Source organism: Giraffa tippelskirchi, chromosome 13, assembly GCF_054371585.1.
Source record: "Giraffa tippelskirchi isolate mGirTip1 chromosome 13, T2T-mGirTip1v1.2.pri, whole genome shotgun sequence".
Taxonomy (NCBI): Eukaryota; Metazoa; Chordata; class Mammalia; order Artiodactyla; family Giraffidae; genus Giraffa; species Giraffa tippelskirchi.
The window spans coordinates 40575449-40592847 of record NC_137287.1 but is presented as its reverse complement, the minus strand read 5'-3'; the positions used below and the strand labels follow the sequence as shown (position 1 = coordinate 40592847).

The window sequence follows — 17399 nt, the reverse complement described above, 5'->3', positions numbered from 1 at the left end:
AAGGGACGGCTGGTGGTGTGGGGTCCAGGCCCCTCCTTTGCTCATCTGATTCATCTGTGCAAAGCTGCTGTGCATTTCTGGAGCTCCCCCATCCCCTCTGCCTGGCTGTGCTGGAACAGGATGGAAGCAGGACCTGGGACTAGAGCCTCCAGCAGAGAACGTGCCCTGCAGGGCTGCCCCCTTCCTGCAGGGCTGCCCCCCTTCCTGCAGGTCTGTTTTCCCCAACCCAGGTGGTTCCGTGTCTCATCCTGCACAGATAGGCACAGGAGGCTCAGACATGAGTCTCGGTCTAGAAGCTGAGATGGGTGACGGCCCGCTCAGTGTCCGCCCCCTCCTGGGGTGAGAGGGCTGCGTCTGGTCCTCTCTAGACCAGGGAATAGAGAAATCACAGCTGTCTGCGGCCGGCTGCCTCCCTGCACGCAGCTCTGTGCTGGACCCTGCTCCTCCAGGATCTCCTCTGCTCAGCTCAGCCCTGGCCTCCCAGACCCAACTGTCCTTTGATTCTGGGCCTGAGCAGAAGTGGGTTCCAGGTCTGTGTGATCCCCAGCCAGCCTGAAGTCCCTTCACTAGAGACGAGGTCCTTTGAGGTGAAAACTTTTCCAAATCACAGTCTGATCTCCCAAGTACAAGGTGCTCTCAGGGCCCAGCAGGGTCTACTAAAGGCAGGTCGGGGATCCAGGGAACCCGCGCATCTGAGCACCCCACAGTGTTCTCAGCTGGGGTGGGAGGAGCCTCAGATGGAGGCCCAGCCCGGGCTCTGGGAATCAGCAGGCCTGGTGGGCCCAGCAGCCCGTTTTTACGGGCTCCCCGGGTGACCACGGCGCGGGAGAGTGGAGGGCGCCAAAGATGGACTGGGAACAGCGCGAGAGGGGTTCTAAGCCGATGGGGCAACCTGGCAGGTGGCCCGACGTGGGCCATGGGGTCGATCGCCCTCTCGGTGACCAGGATTGTTGTGGGCGTTCTGAGTTGACGCCTGCAGCACACACACACACCCCCGGGTGCAGACGGTCCCCTCTGAGAAGAGGAGCGGTCGGGACCGCGGAGGCGGAGTCCCCAGGCCCAGGCCCGCTCCAGGCTGGTGGTGGGGACACTGCTGGCTGGGAGGGCGACTTTGGAGATGACCACACAACACTTTCAGAAAAGTCTGCGCTGCGGGCCCGGGCGTATCCTGTTCGGTTTCGGCAACTCTTGTCCGCCCTGGGGTCCGTCCCCGAGAGGGGGTCGTGACGCAGAGCGGGTTTGCTCCGGCTCATTACCCACGGGTTGATTGGCAGCTCCGAGCCCCCTCCCCTGGGGGCCGCCAGGCCGGGCACTAGGAGCACGTGGATCCTCGCCCTGCGCCCCTAGCGGCCCGGGCGCGGGCGGAGAGGGGCGCGAGGGAGGCGGGGGCGGGGCGGAAGCGGGCCCGGAGCGGCGGGGCGGGGCGAGCAAGCCCAGCCCCGCCCCCGGCCCCTGCAGCCCGGGCGCGGGGCCCCTGGCGCTCAGTCGTCGGCGCTGGCGGCTGCGAGCGGTCGCGCCGCCCGAGCGACCCCGGATCCGGCGCCGAGCGCGGCGCCCGCAGGAGCCCCGTTCCCGCGCTCCCGCCGCCCGGCCCACGGTGAGTGCCGCGGGACCCTGCCCGGCCGTCGAAGCCCAGCCCGGCGCCCCGCCGACAGACCGAGCTCGCCGCCACCCCGCGGCGCCAGGAGGTCGCCAAGACGCCCCGTCGGCACCGGGGAGACGAGGCCGGCGCGCGCTTGGAGGAGCGGGGCCTCGGAGAGGGAGCCGGTGCGCACTGCGCAGGGGCGGGGGGACCAGACCTCCCAGCCGCGGAGGGCGCGGGGCTCCAGGACCACCGCCCCCCCGGGATGCGCAGGGTCACTTAGCTCGCACCCGGCGCCCTATCCTGGGGGTAAGCCGCAGGTGGGCGGGGACCGAAGACCCCCCGAGACCATCCGCGGGGTTTCCCAGTCCACCCTCCGGCGATTAAGATGCCCTAGAGCCCTGCCCGCTCCCCCTCCCGCGGATCCTTGCAGGACCCCTTGTTTTCCCCAAATTCCTTTCAGCGTTTGGGTGGGTCCTCCAAAATACACCCTTTCTAGGCTTCCAAACTGTCCCCGAACCGAACACCAACCAATGAGAGAAGCACCCCGACAGAACTGGGGTGGGGGCGAGGTCCGCGCGGGAGTCGGGAGGAAGGAGCGAGGCGGGGTGTCCCTGAGAGAAGTGGGAGGGGTGAGCAGGTCAGAGGGCCCGGCTGGCCGGGTGGGAGGGGACATCTGAGGAAGATCCTACGGGCATTTCATTTTAAATGCGTTCATTCTAGAAGCATCTTGCCAACCTTTTACTGGTGGTGTCGGGCTGCAGAGCTCTAGGTCCGCGAGCAGAGTTGGTTACAATACAGACCTCAGATCCCTCCCAGGGAGCAGTGTTCCTACCAGGCACCTCAGGTGGGCTGCAGGAGGCACTGCGGCCACACTGTGTTCAGGCGAGCGCTGTGCAGGGAGTCAGCGGAGAGGGAGCAGCCGGAAATTCCGTAGGAGGGTGAAGGGGGACAGGTGGGGGCTGGGCTGGGCAGCAGGGAGAGCCAGGTGGCCAGGCCAGACCTCCTGCCGCCCCCTTACACACACCCAGGGCAGCATCAGTGGATGCCCTGCCCCTAGGTCCCCAGGGATCAACTTCAGTAAGCAGCCCCAGTGCCCTGAGGGTGTTGATTCGCGTCCAGGGCGGCCAGTGGGCTGCCGGGGACTCTTCTAGAAGACCAGGCTGGCTCTTCAGTTCAGCCCCTCTGCCCCATAGGGGCTGCCTGCTTCAGTGCCAGCCCCCAGGTGGGGTAGCAGAAAACAGCTTGGCTTTGAGCCCTGGGTTCTGGGCAAGTCACCCCATTACTGGGATGTGAAATGTGACAGTGACATCACTTTGCAGAGTGATCCTTTCCCATTCAACCCCAGGCCTTGGGCACAGCCCTGGAACACAGCAGGCGTGTTGCTTTCAGCTGGGCCCTGGAGCCTGTGGGGCATCCAGCTCCTTGGCTGGCCTAGCTTTGTTCACTGGACAAACTGGAGCAGGTGGCCAGCACTGAGCAGGGATACAGGTGTGTCCTGCTCAGAGCTTCTGGCCAGGCCTGGGTGGGACCGAGACACGGAAAGTTCAGGGAGGAGTCCTGTGGGGCTTGTCAGACAGATGGGGGGGTCCCCTGAAGCCTGTACCCTGCTCACTCTGCCCCATGCAAGCTGAGAGCCCCTGGCAGCCGGTGAGTGCTCCCAAGCAATCGACCCCATGTTCTCTGTCCAGGACAGCTCTGAGTGGGTGCTGGCTGGCCCCAGGGCCCAGGCTGCCGGGTGCAGCGAGGCTGTAGCTGTGCAGGCTGAGGCTGTGCAGGATTCCCAGGGGACAGAGGGGGCTTCTGAGCTCCCAGGAAGAGCCTCTGCACCCAGACACTGCTGCTGCCTCCTTCCTGGGCACAGTCTGAGATGGGAGCAGGGAGGGCCCGCAGCACAGCGGGAGGCCGGCCCGCCTGGACCTGGGACTCAGGACGAGCCAAGAGCTTAGCGCCTGGATGCCAGAGCCTGGGAGGCCGTGACTCCATCCCGGGCTGCCTGCTGGCTGGCTGACCCTGGGCCTCATGAACCCTAGGGTCTCGGTTTCCTGGTCCAGGTGCGGGGAGCAGAGCGTCACTCCCTATCCAGGGCTTGTCTGAGGAGGGGGCCCCCCTTGCCTTGAACACTCTGGTCTCACCAAGAAAGGCCCCCACCCTGCAGCTCAGACCACTTGGCTCCTGCGTCATCTTTGTCTCCGGGACTATGAGCCCTGGAGCCCCCGTCACACGTAGACGCAGCTGGCGGTTGCCCTGGCAACAGCTCAAGCAGTGGCTGCTCCCTGGCTTTGGGGGGCTGTTGGGGGAGCAGCATCTTCCACTCAGCTAGAGAGGAAAAGGGGACCCGTGACACTAGCCCCCAGGGACCTCACAGCTGTCTGGGCTGCCGAGCCTGCTGCAGGGGTGGGGGCTCCCTGGGGCAAGCCCCGACCAGTGTGAGGGGGGCCCGGGGCTGCTGGAGGCCGAGGCACCCCCGCTCCTGTCCCAGTTTTCGGGTCTGCCCAGATGGGTCCTCCCAGCCCCACAACTACAGGGCTGGAGGATCAGGGAGTGAGACAAGGAGCTGAGAGCTGGCGGGGTCACACACCGGCGATGGCAGCCCAGGCCCCCCCCCACCAGAGACACACGGTTTACTCAAAAAGTCTGTCCTGGACCCTCAAGGCAGCAGGCATGCCTGGCCCCGCTGTCCCAGCAGAGGGTGACCGTCCAGGAGGAGGCCAAGCCTATAAACGAGAACGCGCCAGCACTCACATGGCCCCTGGTGGCGGGCACACAGGGCGGAGCGGGTCTCCCCGGCTACCCCACTGCCAGGTGCTCGTGAGAGCCAGGCAAGTAGAGCTGGATCCAGCGGGGTCCCCGTTTCCTATTTTGTCAAATGAAAAGGACAGGCTCTGGCTGACATGCCTGGCCTGGGGGGACACCCTCAAGAGTGGACAAGGACAGGACGCAGGCAGTGGGCAGGTCCCTGGGTGAGTCAAGGGGAGCACGGTGTGTCTGGCACACAGAGGCCAGCAAGCCAGGGACAGGGAGCCCCGTGGGTGGCACTGGGTGGTAGAGGTGAACCGGGAGAGGGTCTTTGCTTTGTCCTGATGATTTTCGGCGAGGGAACACGAGACCACCTTGTGGGAAGTTGCCAGGGGTGGGGCGGTGTTCAGGGGGCCAAGGCTGGAGGTAGTTGCCTGGGCCAGGTCATGGGGTGGAAGAGACAGACTGCAGGGCCCTTGGTGGCTTCCCCCTGGGGTCTACAGGGGGCGCTGAGCACCCCCAAGGTGTGAGGGTGTAACAGTGCAGGCCAGTCAGGCTGGGGGACTGGAGTCGGCAGTGACAGCCACGCGCCCCTCAGAGGCGTCCCAGGGCCGGGCCCCTTGGACAGGAAGGTGTCCCCCGAGCAGGTCCCACTCCCCTTCTGCAAAGTGTGGGCTGTGGGGCCACAGCCCTTGTCTGGCTCCAAGGGCCTATGTTGCCAGAGCAACCAAGCCACCACGCAGCATCCTGCCTGGAACAGCCTAGATGTCACCCTGGGACATGGGGATTCTTAATGCCAAGTGAAGAATGGGGCCTGGGCCTGGCGGCCCCCTGCCTGTGTGTCCCCTGAAACCAGCTCAGTCCAAGTCATTCTGGTCTGGGGAGCCAGAACCTGTTGGGGGGGGGCGGGGCTTGGACTGAGCAAGTCTGCAGCCCTGGGAGGGTTGGAGCCCATGGCCCCAGCAGTGGGCACCTCTGAGTTCCAGGTCACACCTCCATCACTGCTCAGGGTGGAATCTGATGTGACCACTGGGGACAGTAAGTCAGGGCTCTCTGCCCACAGGTCGCCTGCCATGTCCACCTTGCTGGAGATCAAGAGCAGCGTGCTCAGACAGGTGCAGGCGTGCCCCTCCTTCCGCCGGAGGACCGAGGAGGAGCCGGCCACCAGCAGTGCCAACTTGCCGGAGCCCGCAGCCGGGGCCTGGTGGGTGCCCCCTGGCCGGCCTCCTTCCTCCCGACCTCACACACCAGCCGCCCAGCACGGCCCCCAGGGGAAGCCCAGGAGGCTCTGAACCCAAGGCCGTGGAGAGCGTCACACTGCACCCCCAGCTGTTCAGAGACCCGGGGATCCCTTTGAGTCATGTGAGCCGGCACGTGCTCTGAGCTGCAGCATCAGGAGGGTCTGCTGACCCCGAGCGTGGCCTTTCTTGCAGGAAACCTGGAGATGGTGTGGAGTTCTTTGCCCAGATGCGCCTCATCCTGAAGAAGGGAGAGGGCAGACAGGGGCTGCCGTGCCCTGAGGTGCGGATGCTACGGGCCCTGCTGCCCTGCATGGGCCCGGGCCGGCCTCCCCAGTGGCCACTCCATGCTCCCCTCCCTCCCTCCCTGGAGCACTCCCTGCCAGGGAGCCACGGAGACCCTCAAACCCTGGCCCCCCTCACAGGTCCTCCTGTGCAGCAGCTCACCCGCCCCCGCAGAGCCCGTGGACCCCAGCCGTGGCCTGAGAACTCTGAGCCAAGAGGAGGTAAGGGGGTGGGGGGTCTGGGGTGGGTGGGCCGGCCTCCCCATGGGAGTGAGCAGAGGTCAGGGGTGGGGAGGGACCCCCAGTGGAGGCCCTGCAGGTGCAAAGGTGCAGAGGCAGAGACCGGACTCTGCCAGTGGGAGGAGCGGCTGGGGGCTGGGCAGAGAGTGTGCGTCTGAGGAGCCGAGAGCCCCTGCAGTCAGGACTCAAAGCCCATGCCCTCCGCCTGCAGGTGGACATGCTCTATGAGGAGGCCCTGTACACAGTCCTTCACCGCGCAGGCACCATGGGCCCTGACCAGGTGGACGACGAGGAGGCCCTGCTGGGCTACCTGCAGCAGGTGAGCCCCAGGCCCCGCCCACTTGGCTGGCCTGCCCCCGCTGTCTCTGGGGGTGGCTGAGACACTTTCCCCATCTGCTTATGTCACTGTCGCCTGAACAACACACACAGAGTTGCCCCACATACATAACACACACACAGATGCATGGGCAGACACACATAGGCTGACAGGCATGCCCAGAAAGATGGACAGACACACAGACACATTCAAACAGAAGAACACACAGATGGACCCAGCTGCAAAGAACATCGGAAAAGACAGGTAGACAGATGTAGGACACACAGAAGGATGGACAGACAGACACACAGAGAAAGGTAGAAAGGACAAGCCAGCAAGTGGGCAGACCCCTTTTTTCCTGCTGTGTGTGCTCCTCCTGCCCCGTGAAGCCCCCAGGATGATAATCGGCCTGCTTCAAGGGCACCTGGGCCTCACACCTGCCGGCCCGCAGGTGTTCGGCACCGGCCCCGAGGAGCATGCCGCGGCTGTGGAGCGTGTAAAGAAGGCCAAGGTGAGGCTGCCGCCCGCTGGGCAGATGCCGCCCCTCGCAGTGCTGGCGGGTAGAGCCTCGGGCTGGAGGGGCTCAGGGCTGGCCATGTCAGGTCCACACTGAGCCCCAGAGACCGTCACTGCCCCCCACCTGCAGGCTCCCACCTATGCCCTGAAAGTCTCTGTCATGCGTGCCAAGAACCTGCTGGCCAAAGACCCCAACGGTGAGTGGGGGACCAGCTGGGGCTGGGGGCCATGGGGGTGGGGCTGGGGGCCATGGGGGCGGGGCTGGGGCTGAGGCACCTGCCATGTCCTAGGCTTCAGTGACCCGTACTGCATGCTGGGCATCCTGCCGGCCTCGGGCACCATGCAGGAGCCCAGCCCGCACAAGGAGCAGCGCTTCAGCTTCCGCAAGGGCAGCAAGCGAGGTGGCCCACTGCCAGCCAAGTGCATCCAAGTCACTGAGGTCAAGAGCAGCACCCTGAACCCTGTGTGGAAGGAGCATTTCCTCTTGTAAGGCCCCTTGTCCATCTAGGCAGCGGGGTGGTTGAGCGGGGTCTGCTGTGGTGCCGGCTGGTCCTGGGGTTGCATGGGGCAGCTGTGGTCTCAGGTGGTCTCAGTGCCTGCCCCCAGGAACCGAGGGGCTGGTCCTGTGCCCACTTTCCAGAGCAGGAGACTGAGGCTCAGAAATTATCCCTGTCCCAGCGCTGGGCAGGGGATCACCTGGACCCTCCGGGGCACCTCTCTGTTCTCCTTACAGTGAGATAGAAGACGTGGGCACAGACCAGCTGCACCTGGACATCTGGTAGAGGCCCCTGTGCCCTGCAGGGCAGGGGGTGCGGGTGCCTCTGGTCTGGGTGGAGCGGGAGGGGGCAATCAGAGCCAGGCTGAGCTGCAAACAAGCCAGGCCCCCGCTGCCCCCTCCAGGGATCATGACGATGATGTGTCCCTGGTGGAAGCGTGCAGGAAACTGAATGAGGTCATCGGCCTGAAAGGCATGAGCAGGTGGGGCAGGTGGGACCCTCGCACCCCTGACACTCTCAGCTTGGCCACAGGGGCCAGCAGGTGGTGGCTCCTCAGGGGCCACAGGTGTGAAGCCATCCTGCTGCTCCCAGGTATTTCAAACAGATTGTCAAGTCTGCCCGTGCAAATGGGACAGCAGGGCCCACGGAGGACCACACTGATGACTTCCTGGGGTGCCTTAACATACCCGTCCGGGTGAGTGGGATGGCAGTTTCGCTTACCGAATGCTTGCTCTTGGGTGTCCCACCTGGTGTTCCCACCTGGCAGCAGTCCTGCCCCACTGCTGCTGGCTATGTCCCGTGATGCCCCAGCAGCTTTCCATCCTTCCTGGGCTGAGGCTGGAGGAACACCATGCTGCAAGGGGGGAGGGACAGCCTCCAGGAACCTCTAGTGTGCAGGCACCCTGAGCGCCCCTGTGCTGGTCACCGGTGTTCAGTGGGAAGCAGAGGCCTGTTTCTCCTCCGGTCCCAGAGACAGTCTGTGAGAGGAGGGGGCATTAGGCAGGACCACCAATCTGAACCCCCTTCCCCCAGGAGGTGCCTGTGGCTGGGGAGGACCGCTGGTTCAAGCTGGAACCGCGCTCTAGCGCCTCCCGGGTGCAGGGTGACTGCCAACTGGTCCTCAAGCTGATCACCACACAGGTGGGAGCCAAGGCCCCCCCCACCCACCCTGCAGCCCTGCGCCCCGGCCCACAGGCTCGGGAAGGACTGCTAACCGGCCGGCCCTGCGTTCCAGAGGGACACGAACATGAGCCAGCGTGGGCGATCAGGCTTCCTGTCGTACCTGCTGCTGCTCAGCCGTCTGCTGCAGTTCGAGCATCGAGCCGAGGAGGTAGTGCCAACCTCGGGCCCCCGGGGCAGCCAGGGGCGGCGTGGAGAGGGTGAAGCGGGGAGGCCAGGGACCTGGGGGCCGAGAGGGGATGGGGGTCTCCCGCCTTCACCCACGGCCAGCCCGTCCCCCAGCCCAACTCGAACAGCTGGCGCGGCGAGCTCAGCGGGCCTGCGGCCACCGTGCTCTGCCTGCACGGCGCACAGAGCAACCTGTCGGCGCTGCAGCTGGCTGTGCTGTGAGTGGGCGGGGCCACGTCGCGAGGGGCGGGGCCTTGGCACAAAGGCGCTGCGGCGAGAGGGCGGGGTCCGGAAAGGGGCCGGGCTGTCAGTCGGAGGGGCACGGGTTCCCTGCCGGGTCGGGCCTCTGACACAGCTGCCCTGAGCCTGGGCTGGGGCCCCGCAGGCACTGGCAGGTCAGCAGCCGCCACCATCAGACCCGCACCCTGGACTACGGCTACCTGCTGGGGCTGCTAGAGGACCTGCAGGCGAACTGGGAGGAGGCAGGCTCGCTGCCCCAGGAGCAGGTGTGCTCGCATGAAAATGCTCCTGGAGGGTGTGCCGGGGGGCTGCTGGGGCTGGGACAAGCAGGCATGGGACGGCCAGAGTCCTGCCCTGCTGGGGTGCACAGCCTGTGGGAGTGGTAGGGGGTTAAAAACAAGCGGACAAAGCGCGGGACTTAGGGGAGAGCAGCTGCTGTGCCGTCCCAGGACGAGGCTGTGCGATAAAAAGGGGGAGTCCGCGGGAGGCAGGCCGTGCGGCTTCAGCCCCGCGAGCAGCGGAGAGAGTGGGCCGCATGGAAGGAGGCACAGCTAGTGCTGCGAAGGCCGTGGGCGCGTCTGTGTCTCCAGTGGGGCGCTGTGGAGGCTGGAGAGGGCACCAGGGTGAGGCCAGTGGGGTTGGAGGCCCATAGTAGGGAGGGTGCTCTTCAGGGCAGGGCCTTGCAGACCGGCTGCTTTTGCTGAGGAGCACGCACTCAGCAGTCCGTTCTGAAGGGCCCTGTCCCTCAGGAGGAGGGCCTGGCAGACAGCTTCTCTGCCTTCTCTGAGTTTGGGCTTCAGCTGCTGCGACAGCTCCGGGACTACTTCCCTGCCACTAACAGCACAGCCGTCTACCGCCTGGAGCTGCTGTTGAAGTGGGTGCAGTCGCTCATCTGCGGGTGGGGAGTTGGGGCTGGGGGACTGGGTGGGTGCAGCCGCTTGCCAGGGGTTGGGTGGGGGTGAGGGTACTGGGTGGGGTAGCCTCCAGTCAGCTGCAACCCCTTGCCCAGGTGTCTTGGCAAGCTTCAGCTCTTCCAGCCTTCGTTTGAGATCTGTCCCTTCGAGACGGAGCTAAACATGGACATTGCTGCTGCCCTGAAGGTGCGTCTGGTAGCTGGATCTGGGCTGACTGCCCGTCCTTGCCCGTGCCCCTGCCCTCAGGCTGGACCTGCGGAAGCACACACTCTTGCCCTTCTTCCCTCCCACCCAACACACTTCCTCGGCGGCTTCCCTTGCAGAGAGGCAACCGTGAATGGTTCGACAAGTTCCTGAACACCCAAAGTCCTCGTGAGCAGGTGTGGTGGTAGAGTGGGGGTGTGTGGCCACAGGGGAGGTGAGGGGCCACAGGTGAGTGCAGGCCAGAAGGTCAGTGTGCTGGGCCTCCTTGCAGCCAGGCCCACAGCGCCTCGCCGGGCTGGTCAAGCTGGCTGACGCCGTCTACGAGGACCTGCAGTCCTGCTACGGCATCTACGCCAGCCTCTTCCACAGGTGGGGCTGGGGCTCTCCTTGCTGCCCCTGCGCCAGTCCCTAAAGTGCCACCACCAGGCTGGGGAGCAGGGTGAGCAGGTGTCTGAGGTGTGTCCTTTGCAGCATCATCAAGGTCGACTTCTTCACCCTCACCTTTCGGCAGCTGGAGCGCCTGGTGAGGAGGGGGCGTGGGGAGAGCCCCCTGGTTGGGAAGGGGCCTGGGGTTCCTTGTTGCCACCAGCCTGAGTCCACCCTCCTGGGCAGGTGGCTGAAGAAGCCTGGGTGCTGACAGAGGAGCTGAGCCCCAAGATGACCCTGGAGGTGGCCTCAGGGCTCTTTGAGCTCTACCTGACCCTGGCGGACATCCAGCGTTTTTGGAGCAGCATTCCGGGCCGGTGGGTGACCTGCCCCACCTGTCTTCCAGTCTCCTCTTGGAGGGGCTCTCTGTGCAGTCTCCCCAGGGCCTCCACAGGCTGGGAACCTTGGACATGTTGGCTCAAGGTGTTTGATCATGGTGGGCGCTGACGAGCCTCCCACTGCAGGGACAGCCGTTCCCTCGCCCTGGCCGGCATCCACACCCCATTCCTGCCAGCTGTGAAGCTTTGGCTGCAGGTGCTGCGGGACCAAACCAAGTGGAGGCTTCAGGGAGCCGTGGATGTGGACACGGTGAGTGAGCCCTCAAACTTGAGGGGGCTGGGCTCATCTGGTCTCCCCCCAACCTGGGTCTCCTCCTGCTTCCCAGCTGGAGCCCATGGATGCCTCCTCCAAGCACAGCAGCTCCGCAGCCACCGCCAGCCTCTGCTTCAGCCACATCCAGGAGCTGTGGGCCTGCCTGGCATGGCCTGACCCCGCCCAGGCCCAGACACTAGGCACCCAGCTCAGCCAGGTTGGGACTACCCACCAAGAGGAGATTGGGGTCTGGGTGCAGAAGGGACATGGCCCACAGCTCCTGAGCCCCCATCTTCCACCCTAGGACCTGTGTGAAGCCGCCCTCTTCTACACAGAGCTGCTGCGAAAGAAGGTGGATGCTCAGCCTGGGGCAGCCAGAGAGGCAGTGAGCGAGCCTGTGAGCAGGGGGCCCGCAGGAGTGGGGGGCAGAGGCCCAGGGTGGCCATCACCCAGCTGCCAGCCCACGCATGTCCGTCACACCTCCCCAGTTCTGCGTGGTCCTCAACGACGTGGAGCTCCTCCGCAAGGCTGCTGACCAGGCACTGCGTGGCCTGGCATGGCCGGAGGGGGCTGCGGGGCTTGAGGGCATGCTCCCGCGACCCCTGCTCAGCTGTACACAGGCCCTGGATGAGGACCTGCAGCGGGAGGCCCAAACCGTGACGGCACACCTGACCTCCAAGGTGGCAGGGCCGGTGGGCTGGGGCGGGAGCCGGCTGCCCCTCCCTGCACCCCACATTGCTGAGTACCACTCTCCTCTCCCGCAGATGGTGGGTGACATCAGGAAGTACGTGCAGCACGTCAGCCTCTCGCCCGACTCCATCCAGAATGACGAGGTGAGTGCCCAGCCAGCTGAGGGCTTGGGCTCGGTGGGGAATGCGTGTGTGGGCTGGGGCCCAGTCCCAGCCTGAGGACCCTGCCTGCAGGCCGTGGCCCCCCTCCTGAAATACCTGGACGAGAAGCTGGCTCTGCTGAATGCCTCACTGGTGAAGGAAAACCTAAGCAGGTACGGTCCCGGGCGGGCGGTCAGAGCAGGGCCGGCCTGTGGTTGGGTCACAGATGCTGAGCATCCTGCAGGGTGCTGGAGGCCCTTTGGGAGCTGCTGCTGCAGGCCATTCTGCAGGCTCTGGGCGCGAACCGAGACGTATCTGCTGACTTCTACGGGCGCTTCCACTTCACGCTGGAGGTAGGGCCTCATGGAAGAGCCTTTCCTGCCTAAACTCCTGGTTCCTGGTCCCTCTGCCCCCGCCCCCTGGCAATAAGACTGCTGACCCTTCCAGCTGCACCCCCCGCCCCTCCCCAGCCCCGACACTCCTCTGGGGAGCCATCAGGCAGCATCTTTCCCTGAGTCTGCTGAGTCAGCAGCACCTGGGCCACCTGTTCTGACAGCTGTCTGGCTTCAGGTGCCCACATTTCCCCAAGCTTCCTGGCAGCCCAGGTATGAGTGGTTCTGCCTTGGGCTCGACAGCCCAGGCCGTGTGCTGCTCAAGGCTCCATTCCTTCCCACTCTCCATCTCCAGCACCCACCCCACCCCTGACACCTCTCCTTTCTTGCCCCAACCCAGGTCCTGGTCAACTTTTTCCACGCGGAGGGCCAGGGTCTGCCCCTGGAGAGCCTGAGAGATGGAAGTTACAAGGTGAAGTTTGGCCCTGGGGCCTCTGACAGAGGAAGGGGGAGGGGCGGACATCTGAGAACGAGGTTTGAGTTCAGCCCCGCCCCGCGCGTGAAATGGGGCCGGTGAGGAGCTCGGCGTCACCAGGCGCCGCCTCCTCCCTGCAGAGGCTGGAGGAGGAGCTGCGCCTGCACCAGTGCTCTACGCGGGAGTGCATCGAGCAGTACTACCTGGACAAGCTCAAGCAGGTAGTGCGGCCTAGGTGCGCGCACGAGGCTCCCCCCCCCCCCCGACGACCCCGAGCTCTGCTCACTGGCCTCCTGGCCTTTCCACAGAGATCCCTGGAGCACAACCGGTTCGGGCGCCTGAGCGTCCGCTGCCACTACGAGGCGGCCGAGCAGCGGCTGGCGGTGGAGGTGCTGCACGCCGCCGACCTGCTCCCCCTGGACGCCAACGGTGCGGGCGAGTGGTGGGGAGGGCTGCCACCGGGCGGGGCGGGGCTGGCAGTGGGGTGCGCTCACAGCCGTGTCCCCAGGCCTAAGCGACCCCTTTGTGATCGTGGAGCTGGGCCCCCCGCACCTTTTCCCGCTGGTCCGCAGCCAGAGGACACAGGTCAAGAGCCGGACGCTGCACCCCGTGTACGACGAGCTGTTCTACTTGTGAGTGTCCCTTCCCACCCTGACGGCCTCTAGTGGGGAGCAGGCTCCAGATGACCACCCGCCTCCCCTCTCCCCCCGCAGCTCTGTGCCCGCAGAGGCCTGCCGCCGCCGTGGCGCCTGCGTGCTGTTCACCGTCATGGACCATGACTGGCTGTCCACCAACGACTTCGCGGGGGAGGCAGCCCTGGGCCTGGGCAGCATTGGTGGCGTCGCGAGGCCCCAGGTGGGAGGGAGCGCGAGGGCCGGCCAGCCGGTGACCCTGCATCTGCGCCGGCCACGAGCCCAGGGTGAGTGAGCTTCAGGCGGGGGGAGGCCAGCCAGGCCGACGCTGGCATTGCCCCCTGCAGAGCCCAGGGTTCCTGAGCGGTGAGGGCCGGGGCCAGCAGGACTGACACCGCCCCCGCCCGCAGTGAGGTCTGCGCTTCGGATGCTGGAGGGTCGCCCCAACAAGGAGGCGCAGGAGTTTGTCAAGAGGCTCCGGGAGCTGGAGAAGTACATGGAGGCAGACCCCTGAGCCCTGCGGGCGAGAGCCAAGCCCTCCCCACGTCCCCGTGCTGTTCTCTCCCCTTGTGGTCAGCTCTGTGCAGCTGAGCCGTGGCGCCCCTCTCCCACTTCATGGTGTGTGTTCTGTGGCTGGACTCCCCAGCTCCCTTCTGCCCCCGCCACGTCTGTGCAGTGTGTGCTGTGAACCCCTGTGCCCAGTAAGCCCTACCCTGCTGGATCTGGACAGCCAACTGGGCGAGTCCTGGCCACGAGGTGAGCTTCCCATGTCCCCTCAGGTTCCACAGCCTCAGGGTGGGAGGGCCCTGGTCTTAGGGCAGGGTTCTTAGTTGGGGGCCTTGCCCCCAGGAGACGTTAGGCAGCACCTGGAGACATTCTAGGGGGGATCAGTCACACCTGGTGAGTGAGTGATGGCTGTGCTGTTGGCACCAGTGGGTAGAGGCTAGAGTGTGGTTTGACATCCTGCCGTGAGCCCTCCCCCCAACATAGAATGGCCCACCCCTAAATGTCACCAGTAACCAGGGAAGACCTCTGTCGTGGGTCTCTCTGGGGTCGGGGCAGAGTCTCCCTAAGCAGAGAGGCCGGAAGGTCTCGGTTTGGAGTCTGGACAATCCAGGCCTCAGAGGGAGAGGTGAACACCTGCAGTGCCCCCACCTTCTCTGGGGATGCCCCCCCAAGAGGGCATGTGGAGGGGGTTCTGCCTGAGAGCTCCACAGGTCTCCAGTCCCCACTCAGCTCACAGGCCCAGGAGAGGGGCCCCTGCGGTCATTGTGGGAGGCTGAGGATGTCACGCCAGGCTGGTTGGGTTGGTGTAAAGTGCTCCGTGCCAACTGGCCAGCTGTGTGGCTGTCTCCTTTTCATGAACGCACAGCGTCCACACAAGACCTACCCAGGGCTCTCATCTCTGCACCCCAGGCTCTCTAGGCAGGATCTGCCTCACTAGAGGCCGAGGGTCCACCCACACCCGCAGGCCAAGTGCCCAGAAGGAAAAGCTCATGTGGGGGTCTTCTTGGCTTGTAGCTTCATTGGGAGGGCTCTGAGGCAGGACCCAGAGCAAGGCTGGGTAAGAAGCGCCAGGAAAAGAAGCCGGTCAGAGTCCAGTCCTGCTCGCAGCTGCATGGCCTGAGGCCGCCAGGCCCGTGTGTGTTCCCAAAAGCTCCACTGCCATCTCCAGATGTCCTTGTTACTCCGCCTCCAAAAATACACACCTCTGCAACTTTCAGTCTCTCTGCCGTTTCTTGATTCCTTTCCAAATCTCTGTGGGGACCCTGGCTTCAGCCCCTTGCTCAGCAGTCTCCTCCTCTTCTGGGCTGCTGCTGCTGTCTCCCCCATCATCAGGGTCACGCCCAAGTTCCTCGGACTCATCTTCAGCGTCACTGTCTGCACCATCTCTGGGCAGCCTGAGAGAGAGGGGTATGTCCACTGGCCTCCCCGACACACCTACTCACTCAGCAAAGCCCCCAAGCTGAGGACAGATACCTACTCCCTGTCCTCTCAAAGTGGAAACCCCTCCAGCTTCCCTTCTCTGCAGTCAGAAAACCATCCTGATGTTTAAGACAATCCCCCACCCTGGAGAAGGAGGGACTGAGATCAGAGGTGGAGGAGAGCCCTGGGTCTAAGCTGTCATGAAGCTGGGAGACCTACCGGGAGCCAGTCATGGGCCGGTTGGGGTTTGCAAACTCTCGCCCTGAGTCCACGTCAAAGGGATCTGAATGGAGGAATCAAGGAGGAAAGCAGCCTGAAGTAAAAGCAGGAGTCCCACAGTCCCGATGTGGCGGGAAGGTCTTCCCAACCCCAGGGCTTCTCAAGGGAGGGGGCAGGCCTAGAGGGTCCTGGCTCCCACCTGGGGGGCAGGTGTCCCTGCCAGGCCTCACCAATTTCCTCTTCTTCGGGGTGCTCCTTGGCATGCGCCAAGAACTCCTGCTCTGCCTGCAGCACCTCCTCTGGGCCGCTGCAGGCTGCATATTTGTCCAGAAGCTGGCGGTTCAGGTCCAGGAAGCCCTTGCCCCACTTGAATTTCCGCAGCAAAATGACAGCAAGGTCTGAGAAGCCTGTTGGTGCAGGAAGCAGGAAGCCCACGGATGTAGACAGCCCCTCTCCTGCCCCCCAGGAACTGAGAGTCCTGCCAACACCGGCCCATGGCCTTCTGCAGCCCACCAAGTCCCTCTCCCCACAGGGCATCTCACAGGACTGCGCCTCTGAGCCTCTGTGCGGACCTTAAGTTCTCAGGGAATGAGCTGGGGTAACAGGGCTCTAGGGGCCGTCGTGCCCTGACGAGCCTGACAAGCGCTTGGAGGCCAGTGTTGTGTTCTGTCTCCACCTCTGCCTCTCAGGGAGAGGAATCAAGTGGGAGCTGGGAGGAAACCCTGGCCACCACTCGGCACATGGTCAGGCTTCTCCCAGGACCGGCAGCAAAAGCACACCGACTCCAAGCTGCCAGGCCCTGACACTCACCCAGGATGCAGAAGGTGGCAGCGAAGGCCTCCACGCAGGACAGCCTGCAGGGCCGGCCGTAGTTCACAGGGTTGGCGGCCACCAAGTGGGGCAGGAGCCGCAAGTGGCTCCCACGCATCTTCCCAAACGGAGTCTCATCCAGTCTGGCCCAGGAGCAGTCGATGACGGCGACCCCAGACTGTGCCACCAAGTGTCTGCCAGGAGCGGTGAAGGGTTGGTTCTGGGCTAAACTTGGTGCCGGCCCCAGGGCAGCTATGTCCTAGGAGACTGTCCGCCCTGGGGATTCAGGGGCATCATTCAAGGACTCTCATGGGCCAAGCTTCTGAGGCAGTTGGGGGAAAGCTGTTCCTCCATAAGGCTTTTATTCACTCAACAAATGTTTACTGTAGCCTGCTATCCCCTGGGCTCTGTGCTAGGCAATCGGGGCCAACTAGACAGATCAACACAAATAGGTAAGTCCTGAAGGGAAAGTTGCGCCAGGGTTGGGGGCGAATTAAGAAGAGTCCGGGCAGGCCCACTCCGTTTCCCCACACCCAGTCCTCTCGAGCCTACCTGTCTGCGGGGGACACGTACTGGGAACCCATGGGGCTGAGAACGAGGCCACCGAACCTGTGGCCCAGGCGCAGGCAGCGCACCAGCCCCAGGCGGGCCAGCTTGCGGCCGGTGCAGCGCCGGGGATCGCAGTGGCCCAACTCCCACATGGCCAGCGTGTAGGGCAGCTGCGCCGGGCCCGGGCCGCCCTGGTCCTCAGGGGCCTCTGGCTCCACGGACGCTGCGGCGAGCAGAGAAGGGGACCCGGCCTCAGGCGCGGCTCCGTGGCCCGACCCCCGACCCCCTCAGGATCACGCCCCACTCACCGCGCAGCGCGGCGCCCACATCCTCGGCGAAGGTCTCCAGGGAGCGGCCCGCAGGGCGCCGAGCGCGGCCGCCCTCCGCGCCCAGCCCGCGCGCGACCCGCCGGCGGCCCATGGGGGGAAGCGGGGTCCACGGCGCCCACCGCCTCGCCGATTCTCCTGCTTCCAAGCTACGCGCGGGCGCCAC

The 17399-nt window shown here is 65.0% G+C and overlaps 2 protein-coding genes across 5 annotated transcripts; one reads left to right on the top strand and one right to left on the bottom strand.

The window, feature by feature from the left end:
- The first annotated feature begins 1493 nt into the window (after window positions 1–1493).
- On the top strand, window positions 1494–15126 carry BAIAP3 (BAI1 associated protein 3). Of its 3 annotated transcripts, none has more exons than XM_081555677.1 (35): window positions 1494–1597; window positions 5385–5525; window positions 5755–5842; window positions 5985–6065; window positions 6295–6402; window positions 6851–6910; window positions 7046–7112; window positions 7206–7401; window positions 7649–7693; window positions 7816–7893; window positions 8004–8106; window positions 8445–8552; window positions 8647–8742; window positions 8874–8977; window positions 9145–9265; window positions 9749–9873; window positions 10009–10099; window positions 10237–10293; window positions 10389–10486; window positions 10589–10640; window positions 10730–10860; window positions 11008–11131; window positions 11208–11351; window positions 11439–11531; window positions 11623–11814; window positions 11899–11967; window positions 12058–12137; window positions 12209–12317; window positions 12697–12768; window positions 12912–12992; window positions 13080–13200; window positions 13344–13403; window positions 13485–13690; window positions 13814–14159; window positions 14925–15126. In XM_081555677.1, the coding sequence occupies exons 2-33, from the start codon at window positions 5395–5397 to the stop codon at window positions 13658–13660; spliced, it is 3261 nt and encodes a 1086-aa protein (XP_081411803.1). In that variant the 5' UTR covers window positions 1494–1597; window positions 5385–5394; the 3' UTR covers window positions 13661–13690; window positions 13814–14159; window positions 14925–15126. The 3 variants fall into 3 exon arrangements, with proteins under 3 accessions (XP_081411803.1, XP_081411801.1, XP_081411802.1); XM_081555675.1 differs by having other exon boundaries at window positions 1494–1767; window positions 13280–13403; XM_081555676.1 differs by lacking the exon at window positions 13344–13403 and having other exon boundaries at window positions 13499–13690.
- Window positions 14903–17394, bottom strand: TSR3 (TSR3 ribosome maturation factor). 2 transcript variants are annotated; one of them, XM_081555691.1, is made up of 6 exons: window positions 17216–17394; window positions 16911–17130; window positions 16359–16552; window positions 15779–15955; window positions 15549–15612; window positions 14903–15304 (listed from the first exon to the last, which is right to left on the bottom strand). In XM_081555691.1, the coding sequence occupies exons 1-6, from the start codon at window positions 17325–17327 to the stop codon at window positions 15124–15126; spliced, it is 948 nt and encodes a 315-aa protein (XP_081411817.1). In that variant the 5' UTR covers window positions 17328–17394; the 3' UTR covers window positions 14903–15123. The 2 variants fall into 2 exon arrangements, with proteins under 2 accessions (XP_081411817.1, XP_081411818.1); XM_081555692.1 differs by having other exon boundaries at window positions 16932–17130.
- Window positions 17395–17399: the final 5 nt, after the last annotated feature.